This window comes from Medicago sativa, chromosome 8 (assembly GCF_051527215.1).
Source record: "Medicago sativa cultivar Bolivia chromosome 8, Bolivia_mono, whole genome shotgun sequence".
In the NCBI taxonomy this organism is placed as follows: domain Eukaryota; kingdom Viridiplantae; phylum Streptophyta; class Magnoliopsida; order Fabales; family Fabaceae; genus Medicago; species Medicago sativa.
In genome coordinates, this window is record NC_140756.1 from 60,271,938 (window position 1) to 60,284,355 (window position 12,418).

The 12,418-nt window shown below is 36.7% G+C and overlaps 2 protein-coding genes across 5 annotated transcripts; both read right to left on the reverse strand.

The window, feature by feature from the left end:
- Window positions 1–619: 619 nt before the first annotated feature.
- On the reverse strand, window positions 620–6,302 carry LOC146900116 (uncharacterized). Of its 4 annotated transcripts, XM_085738925.1 has the most exons (11): window positions 5,792–6,221; window positions 5,552–5,636; window positions 5,157–5,313; window positions 4,136–4,189; window positions 3,995–4,051; window positions 2,522–2,635; window positions 2,340–2,414; window positions 1,771–1,830; window positions 1,543–1,674; window positions 1,352–1,453; window positions 620–907 (listed from the first exon to the last, which is right to left on the reverse strand). In XM_085738925.1, exons 7-11 carry the CDS (start codon window positions 2,349–2,351, stop codon window positions 887–889), a joined length of 327 nt encoding a protein of 108 aa, XP_085595051.1. In that variant the 5' UTR covers window positions 2,352–2,414; window positions 2,522–2,635; window positions 3,995–4,051; window positions 4,136–4,189; window positions 5,157–5,313; window positions 5,552–5,636; window positions 5,792–6,221; the 3' UTR covers window positions 620–886. The 4 variants fall into 4 exon arrangements, with proteins under 4 accessions (XP_085595051.1, XP_085595050.1, XP_085595053.1 ...); XM_085738924.1 differs by lacking the exon at window positions 4,136–4,189; XM_085738927.1 differs by lacking the exon at window positions 2,522–2,635.
- On the reverse strand, window positions 3,318–8,275 carry LOC146900117 (uncharacterized). The gene is made up of 4 exons (XM_085736908.1): window positions 6,935–8,275; window positions 3,995–4,051; window positions 3,848–3,850; window positions 3,318–3,461 (listed from the first exon to the last, which is right to left on the reverse strand). Exons 1-4 carry the CDS (start codon window positions 8,273–8,275, stop codon window positions 3,318–3,320), a joined length of 1,545 nt encoding a protein of 514 aa, XP_085593034.1.
- Between the last annotated feature and the right edge of the window lie 4,143 nt (window positions 8,276–12,418).

Sequence of the window (12,418 nt, forward strand, 5' to 3'; positions counted from 1 at the left end):
TCTTGAATTCACGAGGACGAGCCTTCTTGTTAGAAGCTTGTTTCATACCTCTTTTTATATATTTGTACAAAGGTCGTCATGCATTTAAATTCGATTAGGCTTGGACTTTAGCAGAACTCCTATTGACGGGACTTCGACCTTCACGGAAAGCACGACCTCCATGTTGCATATTGGGGAAGGAGGCACTACAAGAAAAACTGCATTTTGCGACTTTTAAAAACGCTGATTGCGACTGTTAGAAGGGTCGCAAATGTACATTTGCGACTGTTCCCCAACAGTCACATTTGTTGGGGTCGCAACTGTCATTTGCGACCCTTTGTGGAACAGCCGCTCCAACAGCCGCAAAGGTGCTGCGACAGTTGCTAACAGTCGCAAATGAGGAGATTTATATGGAATTTAAGGGACTTGCGACATTTGCTAACAGTCGCAAATGTCAATTTAAAATTTATATTTTATTATGCATGCGACTGTTTGAACAGCCGCAAATGTATTTTTTTTTTTTAAAAATCACAAATTTCTGCGACTGTTTGAACAGCCGCAAATGTAATTTTTTTTAAAGTCACAAATTTATTTATTTTTGAAATTGATGTCCTGATTTAGAATTTTTTTTTCTCTACAATTTGAAGACAATCTCAAAATATATTACTAAAGACTTAAAATGCAAAATATACATAATTCAAGAGTAAGAAGTTTGATCCATACATCAACTTAACTAAAACAAAAAATATATAGTACCAAGTTTAAACATTCAAAAAACTGAAACACTAGTGACTGAACCAAAATACTAGTTGCTGGACATTGAAAACAATTGTATGAGAATTAAAACTCTATAAAAATATCTAGGTATTCCTTAGTGAAATTGCTCCATGATCCTCAAGACGAATGTCTACCACAGTTCCAGCATAACCTACACACAGTTCCAGCATAAAATTACACATAGTTATAGCAAGAACTACAAACAGTTCCAGCTTAAACTACACAGTTTCAGTATAAAATAAAATTGCACACAATTCTAGCATAAAATCACACAGTTCTAGCATAAATTACACACAGTTTCAGCTTAAATTACACAAAGTTCTAGCATAACCTACACACAGTTACGGCATAAAATTACACACAGCTCCATCATAAACTACAGAGTTCCAGCTTAAACTACACAGTTCCAGCTTAAACTACACGCAGTTTCAGCTTAAAATGACAGATACTTAATGCGGCAGTAATTTTATACATTAGGCGAGATTCAGAAGCTGTAAGCAATAAAGAGCAGAACCTAAAAGCAAAAGCAATAAGAAAGTGAAACCTATAAGCATAAGCAACAGTGAAACCTATAAGAAAAGAAAAGAAAGCGCACCTTTTTATCAAGGCCAAGCTTCCTCTTTGAAGCTGGGTTCCCCAGAAGTGCCCCAAAAGCACCACCAGGCTTTTTAAGAACCTGGACAGTTGCTCCATTTCCCTAATAAAATATAGCAAATATTAGATTGATGTTGATCAGTATGAGGCTAAACACTGAAATAACATTGAAACAAGAACAAAATTTACAACCTTCAATGTAGCGCCAACATTTGCATCCCTAGTCTGCTCCGAAATGGTGAGACTTTCCCTTGAGAGCTCAGATGTGACATTATTGGGCTTCAATTTTATTTGTATATTGGTATCTTGATGTTGAAAAGATTCCTGTTTTAGGGTCAAAAGAAAAAATGAGACTTCTCAGAGATATTAAATGTTGTAGGCAATTTCAAGTCCAAAATTTGATTTGATTACAATTCCAACCTTTGGGTTCTGTGTTTGGGGTGCGGGATCTTCAGTCGTAACAGGTATTGCGTCTGATGCCTGTATAATGATTGTCATATAACTTAATTAACAAAGATAAGAAATAAAAACAAATGAAGTTAAAAATCTCAAGCGTGTGTAATCATCACTTTTAGCCCAAACATTTGGGATGAGGTTATTCATAGCAGACCTGTGCATACAAATGACAAGTGGAGCCTTTTATCATATCCCAATTCGTATACAGAAGTATACAAGACATGTTGATAAACTAAATTGTCTCATTATGATTGTATCCTACATCTGTTAGCTGTAATGTAACAAGTCCATTTATGGAGGCTCTTTTTGGCATTCATTCAGATACTAACTCAGATGCCCAACTATGTTTGACATATTTTAAGTTCTATTATATGACCAATTTTCCAACCAGAAATCTCATAGAAATAAGTAACAACACACATCAATAGTATAAATGCAAATGGTATCCTACAGTTAAACTTTTTCTATGAAATTGCATATAAGTATAACAATCAGGAATAGCACAAAATTTGTAAGATTGAAAGGATACTCACGAGTTTGTTCATCAACTCAAGGTGAATAGACTCCAAAGAACTTCATATACTTTTTTGTGATTCTAAGTCTTCCACCTAAAAATAAATCAAAGATACTATAAGAAACACTAATTGACAACAATAAACAACAAAGTCACTAAAGTTGTGGATTCTAACTAAACACGCAATCAAACAATAATTACTTTCTGATATAGTTGCTAAAAAGAAGTATTGCCGCTTCCCAATCAGCTAGAATACCCGTTTGCTGGGCAATTTGCTGACATACTACCATTTCCCCGTCCAAAATATTGCCAAATCTAGAAAAAGAGACCAACTATAAATGTTTGGTCAAACAGTTTCTTACTACTACTTTATCTAGTTGATACAAAGATGTTGCAGAAGAACTAAGTAACCTAGTTATTGTTACTAATAGGACGACATAAGTGTGAATTTTATAACTGTCGCAATAACTTTCGCAAAGGTGTACTTTGAGGCAGTTCTCATGCAAAGGTCGCAAAGTAAGTGTCGCAATTTGCTAAATTTCTTGTAGTGTTAGCCTCCTGTAAACAAGATAAAAGACACGCTTCTTCAAGCTATATGTATACACACACCAAAGTTGTGTTCAATCAATATAGAAAACGGGGTAAATCAGGACCAAAACCTAACATCAAATAGTTGCAGGATACACCAACAATTTCTAGTGTTCTTCCGCCATTAATTTGATCTAGACCACGTGTATTAGTTGAAAAAGTACTGATTTTGTGCAACAGAACAACCATATAGTGCTTAAATCATAGCTATATAATTGACCACAACAGTTTTTTTTTGAAACAGCATATTCATTAATACCCACGCACCAGAAGTGCAAAACGGCGAGGAAATACAAAGAGGCCAAAACAAACAAACCAAAAACTGATGGCAGGAAACCACACACCAGCCAGGAAAATCAGTCCAGCAAACATAAAAATCCTAGAAAACAAACACACAGGCACCTAGAAATCACACAGGCACCAAAACACGGCAGGCCCATAGCAGAAACTCCCAACCAGCCAAAAATAGAACTAGCAGAACAGGTCCTGCATCTGATACCGCAACCAAAACAGAAACACACCCCCGTCTCGCCTCATACACAGTTAAGGCATTCTTTAGGATTCCATGTTATGCTTGATACAAGGCATGAACATACGTATGATTTGGAACTTAATATAATCAGGGTTAAATGACTCGAACTATTTTAGTTAAACTCGTTTTGTTAATTTATCAAACACATTCAAGATTAACTTTCTATATCAATATTACTGTGAGGATTTCTTCCATAACTTCAAATTGGTCAAGTAAATGTTCAAACCTATATATCTGTCTCCCCTTTCAACTAGAAACCACAAATACAACGCGACATGCAAATACAATGACATAGGGAAGAAGATACAACAAAAAAATGTAACTATAAAACATAACACATGAAATTCATATAGAAACTCCAATCTTAGAAAATATATACAAAGTGTATATGAAGTATGCACAAATACAGCCTACATATTTAGAAAACTTATCAATCAGTATACCATAAGTATTAACTAAAAGCATTAACGAGTAACGATGAAAATCACTAACACAATGTAAATATGAAATTATCAACTAAATTTGAAAGCAAAACAGGAAGAAAAAAATGTTACCTGAATGTAAGGATAGGTATTGGCAGCAGCACTATCACCAATAAGCATGGAATCACACTGCGAAACATTATTAAAAGTTAATTATACTCAAAAGACTGGGATGCTCAATTATTAACTGATCCATAAAATTATGAATCTCACAAGATTGGTCTGCCTGGATTACAGGACTAACGATTTTTCAATATGCAGCCTCAACTGCACAAAATATCAGAGTTTAGTTGAATTTAAACTGTTAATTTTTTCCTCCTTTCTTTCATTTCTTCTTTTTTCCTGGTGCAATAAAATATCAAAGTATTCTCAAAGTACAATAAAACTCATATGAACCACTTTCTCACATTGACACTAAAACTCAAATTATCATTATTAGTCCATCATTTTATTTGTTTGTCAGTTGTAAACACCAAAAAACCTTTTCTTGATACACACATGTCTACAATCATCCACTCAGGTAATTTACCTTCTGAAAGATACCATTGGGATCATTATTACTTCTTGGAAGCCATTAGTTAGTGAGATCAATAGACATAGCTATTAGCCAACTTATAAATTGTGAAGAAAAAAAATTAATGATCACTTGGGATTTTCAAAGAACAGGGTGATATTCCTTTTGTTGAGTGAAGGAGCAAAGTTCTGTCAACTTTCTAGTTTCAATCCATTGGTACCCCATGAAATAAGCCACTAATGAGTTAATTGTGAAAAAGTTCGAGCCTTTCTAATCTCCTAATGATAATGATGTGTCTTTTATTGATGCACTTTCAATACTAATTCTAGATCCAAATCACTAAAACCTTTTTGCCTACCGCTACACTATAGTGGCTATGACTTACACGGTTATAACATTCTTTCATTGAAACCAACCTTTATGGATAAAAAACAAAAAGCTATCCTAAGCAATAATCAACATAATTACAAAAATCAGCTATCATAAGCTATCCTTTCGTTGAAACCAACCTTTCTCAGGTGCTTGTAACAGTGCATTAAACAAAATTTCTTGTCATTGGACTACAATTCATAAATATATTAAATTGAGTAACATGTTTAACCATGATCACCAATGTTATGAACAATTCTAAATGCATAGAACGAAGAAATAAAAACAAAAGAAAATAAAAATGATTAGTTCACGAATTATTTGGAGAGAAGCATCATGGTTTATTCCCACCTTTTCATAGCAAGTCACAACTTCTTCTCGTGTTCCATGGTGACCTGTCGTTCGAGAAAGGAAGCATTGTCGCTTTCTTCAATTTATTACAAAGCTAGTCCCCCCTCGTTGACCTCAAAGCACCACCATAACACAATATTGTAATCATTGGATTGACCTGCATTCGATAAAATTCCAATTTAGATCCACATTATTCCGTTCAAAGAGAAAAATCCATTGATAGCATATCACAAAAGTTAACAAAGAAGCTCTTAGAAAGAAAAAACAAGTCAAGGCACAAAACAAAGACTTTTAGAGCTTAACTGAAAAAAGCTTAAAAGTTGCGTAGAGTAGCAGCAAAGAAAATAGATTAATTCTACAATAGTTTTCATCATAAACAGGAAAAACAACACAACCTCAGTGAATATTGCAGAAGCCATCCCAAACTGATAACCTTGCAAAAAACAGCACTAGCCTCCTCTACTTTAAACAAATCTGATCCTTTTAGTCCAGGAATCGCACATGATTAAAAAATCATGAAATTAACACACAGAAAAACACTCAAATCAACAGAAAAGTGGAAAATTTTAAAAATAAATTCTTAAATAAACCAAAAAAAAACAGAAATTATAACCTGGAAAAGGAACCGAACTAACCTGGAAAAAGGGTCAAGAAAAGGAACGGCGGAAAAAGAACATTGAGTGCGGTGGAGAAATAAGCTTCGACTGAGACAAGGGTCGGTGATAGTGAGATTGAGTGAGGTGGAGAACAGTGAGCTTCGATTTTGGGGGATTTAGCTTCGATTGAGTCATGGTGAGATTGAGTAAGGTGGAACAGTAGGCTTCGATTGAGGGTGATAGAGATTTAGTTTCAATTAGGGAAAGTGTGATTGAAATTGAAACGTGAGATTGGGGAAAGTGAGATTGGGGAGGTGGATTGGATTTTAGGGTTTTGAAATTGTGGGAGGGAGAATGAAATTAAGAAAGAGGGAGTTACAAAATATTTGGGGCAAAAGCTTAGATATGAAAGCGTTTGGAAAAAAAACAATTAATCTTGCGACTCTTGACTCTACCAGTCGCAATAACAGTCGTAAAGGTGCACTCTGCAACAGTTCTAACATAAGGGTCGCAAAGGAAATGTCGCAAAATGACATTTTTCTTGTAGTGAGGGGGGGTTGCCCCTGTTGAAATGTGTACTGAAGTACGATATCTGAGCATAGCGAATGGTAGCACCCCGAGCCAATCTTTGTAATTGAATGTCATCTTCTGGATAATCTCCTAGATATTTTGTTTGCAGCTTCGATGGCTAACATGCCCCAGTATGTGAGAGATCTCGTCGGGAGTCTCTTCATTCCCTTCTTCAACTTCTGACACAGGGAACTCAAAGTTGGAAGAGAGTACATGGTTAACGTGTTCAACGGGTTTATTAATGCATGATTTGATTATTGATTTTGACAGGTGTAAGTTATGATTATGCAGATATTTGAGAATGATTATATTTTTTGGTTTTTTGTATTACCAATTTTCCAAAAAAAGCACAAGATAAAATGAAAGTCGGGATCAAAACGACCTCTTTATTAACGATGGAAAATATATGAAGCAAAAGCCCTACACAAGTTCACTTTCATCTCGGGCGGGACGAAAGGATATTTTTTTGAAAAGCGAAAAGCAACAAACAAACATTATTTGAACAAAAAAAACAGCGGAAGGAACGTCGACAACGACCCAATTATAGTTAACCACTCCTTGTGTTAAGTCTTAGAAGGTCAGGCGGTTGGTCCGGATCAAATTCTGAACTGCCTTCTTCATTGCATTACAATGTTCAATATCATGGCCAGGTGCCCCTTGATGGAAGGTACAGAAAAGGTCATGTCTATACCATGCTGGCAATCTTGTTGGTACCGGAGGAGGCGCCTTGGTCTGGACTAGATTCCTTTCGAGCAACTGTGGGAGCAAAACCGCATATTTTATAGGAATCGGGTCATACTGCGGCGTTTTTTGAGCCTGGCGATGTGGATCGACTTGTTGACCTTTCACCATATTCACTCCCTGGTCTTTCTCTTTTGAACTGCCAGCGGGGACACCTTCATTGATCAATCGTCCTTCTCGGACTCCTTCTTCCAACTGTACACCTATAGCAACCATCTCAGCAAAGTCCTTGGGCGTACTTCCGACCATATTCACGTAATAGAACTGATTGAGAGTCTTTAAGAAAAGTTTGGTCATCTCCTTCCCTTCTACACGTGGGCTGACTTGGGCAGCGATATTTCTCCACCGCTGAGCATACTCCTTGAAAGTTTCTTTGTCTCCCTGAGTCATAGCCTGAAGATCGCTTCGGTCTGGGGCCATATCCACATTGTAGCTGTATTGTTCTACAAATGCATCACACAGATCACGGAAAGTTTGAATCCTTGTTTTGTCTAGATTCATATACCACTTTGAAGCAGGACTAGCCAAACTCTCTTGAAAGAAATAGATAAGGACCGGATCATCGTCGGCATAGACAAACATTCTTCTCACATACATTGTTAGATGTTCCTCAGGACAGGAGTTCCCTTTATACTTCTCGAAATCTGGGACCTTGAACTTGTGGGGTATCTGGATGTTCGGCACCAAACAGAGATCGTAAGCAGTCTTCCCAAACGCTTTCTTCCCATGGAGGGCTCTCATATCTCGCTGAATTTCATCATATTTTTGCTGTAAGTCATTCACTCTATCATAGGCCCCCACACTCCCAGAATGGAAGATGGGTTCCTCTTGTTGTGGGACAATATGAACGGCGGGTGCTGAGTAGGTCACGACAGCTGGAGGAACTGTCGTAACTTGCTGAGGAACATGAGTTGCACGTTGAAAAGTAGGCATCTGAGCTTCACAAGCAATGGGACGGAGTATTTCGCCAGTAGTAAGAGGCGGGAACCAGGGTACGGAACGTTGCGGTGTAGAGTACTCCGGAGTATCAGCACAAAACGTCCATTCAGGGCCATTAGAAACAATTTCGGCTAGAGTCCTGATAGGAGGAGGAGGAGGACGTGCTTGAGCAACCGTCAGTGTCTTCATCAATTCAGTCATTTCGTCCATCTTGGTCTGCATGGCTGCAATTTCCTCCCGGAGCAATTGATTTTCTTGCTCGAGAAAATCCATCTTCTCTTTATGATTGCTCGAGTGTTGTACATGCGAGTTGGTTTCGGACGAGGACGCCATGACACTTTTGAGATTGGTTGACCTTTTATGGAGAAGAAAAATTTGTGAGACTTTGGATTTGATACTGTGAAATGCAAAATGATGCATGATGTTATGCAAAAATAGACATATTTTTTTATTTATCGAAGGACTCGTCAAAGTAATTGTAAACATCATAAGGAACATTGCTTCATTTGATAATTTTGGAATATTACAAACAGTTTCGTTAAGAGCAAAAGCAAAGTCAAGGACAATAGCCCCTAACAAAAGCTAAGGTTAAGACTTTTGAAAATGCATTTCTTGGTGTCCCCATTTACAAGGTCCACACCTCTGATGTTTACAAGGACTTATCTAGGTTCTTCGATGATTTTTTTTATGAGAAAGATTTTAAGAATGAATGCATGTATGCATGGTGAGGTTAAGTCCATAATGTTGGAGCCAGGGTAACAACGCCATTTGGTGGGGACTATGGTTTCAAATGTACCTGTATTACGGGTTCTACCAAGTTCCCGAATTCCAACCGCCTTTGAACTTTATCGGATACCGAGACAACACCCGGTCCAACATCGTTCGTAGGAAGGTCTAGTTCGAGTGTAGCATCGCGTGTCGACTAATACCGAGACAACACCCGGTTAGCCACCGCACTACGTCCTAAAAGGCCAAGATGGGTTAAGGGTTACTAAAGGTCCTTAGCGTTCAACGGAAACTTAAGAGTAATAAAGTCTAAGCGTGACAACACCCGCCGACATATATCACTTCAAGCTCCTCCGCTAAGTGTGGTTATCTCACGTGTGACAAGACACGAGAATACTCTCGGTATGTCACTATGAGTCTACCACTCCTATCTTATGTTTCACTCAAGTCCGGGTTAGGACTCATCTTACCACTCACGTTAAAAGAAAGAAGAAAGAGAAAGGAGAGAATATACATACACGTATTTCCATCTTTTATTTTTATTTTTTAGCAAGTAATAGCACAAAAATTTAGATAAAACCAAGTTAGGCTCAACCCTCTTAGGGGGGTCCCCAGTGAAGTCGCCATTTCTGTCGCGTCATTTTTCGGAGATCAAGGCTATTTGATTAGCTTTTGACTCACTAATTTATTTCACGACTGAACATTTAATTTTTTTAAGAAAAGGGGAAAAAAGTTCAAACACCCCATATATTGAAAAGATTTAGGTTCGGGGGTTAGTTACATAAAGGGAAGGTGTTAGCACCCTTTATGTCCGTAGTACTCTACGGGAACCTCTTGGTTTTATTTAATTAGTGCGCTATAACTTGCTTATTTTTTGAAAAAAAGAAGGGAATTTAAAATGGAAAAGGGAGGACCTAATTATCTACATTTTATTGATTTGGAAGAACAAAGTCCTCTGCCTACGTACCCTTGAGGGATCAAAATCACGTAGTTCGTGGTAAAAACTGACGTTTGATTGGTTGTGTGTTTTTTATTAGTTTGAAAAAGGTTTTAAAATGAAAAGCCAAGTGGCAAAGTGAATTTGTTTGTATTTTTTATATTAAAGAAAAATGACTTGAAATATAATTAGATTGATTGAAGTTTGATTAAGAAAATAAAACAAAAAAAGACGGTCACTTGATTTAAGATCAAGGTTTATTTAAAAAAATATTTTTTGTGATTTTGGTTATTTTGCATGTTTTTGTTGTTTTTGAATGATTAAACTAAAATATAAACTAACGGAGCAGAAAAGTAAAGCGTAGGTACCTTATGGTGGCGTTGGACCACCACGAGGACCTTTAACCTAATCTAGAAATATAAAAAAGAAAAGGCATACACACACGCACACACCCATGCACCTACAACTATTACATTAAGCCTATTTATACATTCTAAGGTCTGCGGAAAGTAAATGATAGAAAAATAAATATGCATGATTTACATTAAGCCTAAATTTACATTCTAAAGTATGCTAAAAATAAATATGCATGATAAATTTACATTAAGCCTAAATATACATTCTAATAATTTGAAAATGCCTAATAAAAATAAAATGTGACAAATAGAAATAAAATAACTAAAAATGCAGCAAAATTAAAATGCAATAATGAAAAAATGCATGAGAGAATTAAACAAGATAAAAGAATGAATGCGGGGGATCACCGGTTCTCTTTATGATGGAATCTTGATTTGGAGAGCAGCCACGACAACACTACTAAAGAGAGCAGCACGGCAGTAGCAATTCAAAGCTGTTGGAAAGGGCACGCAGCAAAAGTGATTGTATGTATGGAATACGGCACACAACAAATTTGCTGAATTCGAAATCAATAATGATAATAACAGCAGCAAATAAAATTATGGAACATGGCAATCAAGCAACCAATTAATAATATTACTAAAGTAGAATTGATGGTGCATCACATTAAATGGACATGAATAAGTAGTATGGCAATGAATTGACACGTCAACGAAAACTAAATCAAAAGCCAAGAATCAAAAGCAATATGTCTTACGACACCAGCAACAACACATGAATAATAAGGATTAAAGTAGATAGCAATCAAATAACAATGAATAATAGTAAAGAAAACTCAATGGAAATTGGATGATGTGAAACGGCAATTCAAATCAACATGAATAACAATAATAAATCGAGCAAAGTAATCTTGGGTTTTGAAATTAAAATACCATACGGCAGCTAAAGGTTTGGAGCAATGATGGATTCTAAAAGCAACAAAGCAATACGGCTGAATGTAAAATTATTGCTTAAAAAAAATTGTACGGTGAAAGTTGTGGTGGCTAGCGTTTCGAAATGTTACTGTCCCCGGAGGTTGTGTGGTTGTTTGTGCTTTATAGTGACAGGTTTTAGGAATTAGGGTTTGTTGAATGGAAGCAGAAAATCAGTAGCTTGGGGAGGAGAATATGTATTTGTTGTTTGCTGCAGATGAGGGTTAGGATGAAAAGGAGCGCGACAGCCTGTTTGGATATGTACTTGGACCTTTTTTTGACTTAACACTTAAAAATAAAAAATAAAATAAGAACTAAAAAAAAGGATAGACATGTTAATATTTTCTGATTTTTATCTAATTAATAAATGAGAGAAAAAAATAAAATAAAACTTGGATTTATCTAAAAGGAAATAAAAGAAAAAATGATGACTAAAATAAAAACCAAAGTTAAAATTTAATTAATTAAAAGGAAAAAAATTAAAAGATGAAAATAAAGACTAAAAATAAAAATGATAGAGAGAAGAGGGCCCGACTCGGAATCAAATATGAGGTATTTTAAAATACCTCTCTGCCGAATTTTTCACTGAAAATCGGGGATTGATCAGGGTTAGGTGACACGTGTCGGTGTATGAATGTAGGATCCTTAGGTCAAAAATTGGGGTATGACACCTTGGCTTGGCATTTCAAAGGGAATCATCCTGTAAAACTATATGTTGGTTGTTGTTTTACCCGTTTATGTTAATCATTGTGTAGTAATGTTTACAAAAGTCCTAATTTGTCTAAAAACCCTTCGATAATACAAAAAAAAGGGGAGAGAGTCTTTGTTTTGCATATGCATCTGTACATATCATGCATCATATGCATCATACATTGGTCACCAAAAAACACAAAACTTCCCTTGTGCTCATTACCTCCTGGTTCTTCTGCCGCAGTCTGAAAGGTGGCTCGTGCTCGTAAGGTTTACCAACCAACCAGAGTTCATCGAACCAGATTATATAGAAGGAGACACATCACTAATTTCGAAGAAGAGAATGCTCAGCTCCGTGCCGAATTGACTGCTATGAAAGAAGACTTGGCTAAGGCTCATGACACTATGTCTACCTTGCTGGCCGCACAAGAACAACCGGCCACGTCTGTTCCGGCTACTAGTGAAATGATTCCATCCATCCCATTATCCACAGTGGCTTCTGATGCTCGTTTTGTTATGCCCAATGGGCGCCCTTATGGACTCTCAGCTTTCCATGCTCCCAACACTGCGGCCGGTATTTCTGGTATTGCCCAACGAGGACAGATTCCTGCAACAACTTTTGCTTCTACAACTACCTCTATGCCTCAAGTGACTACTGTTGTTATCGATCCTGTTGTGAACACTGTGCAACAGGTAATCGATGTTGACACTCCGCGTGGACATGACCCTATAATG

Bases quoted from the DNA above. Each gene is read 5' to 3' on its own strand.
- LOC146900116 (XM_085738926.1), bottom strand. The intron at 1,454-1,542 runs GTTGTAAATTTT...ATATTTTATTAG, and splicing joins ATGTTGGCGCTACATTGAAG to GGAAATGGAGCAACTGTCCA. The intron at 908-1,351 runs GTGCGCTTTCTT...AACTGTGTGTAG, and splicing joins AGCTTGGCCTTGATAAAAAG to GTTATGCTGGAACTGTGGTA.
- LOC146900117 (XM_085736908.1), bottom strand. From the start codon at position 8,275: ATGGATTTTCTCGAGCAAGAAAATCAATTGCTCCGGGAGGAAATTGCA. The intron at 4,052-6,934 runs GCAGTTCAGAAT...AATGTTTCGCAG, and splicing joins ATTGTAATGCAATGAAGAAG to TGTGATTCCATGCTTATTGG.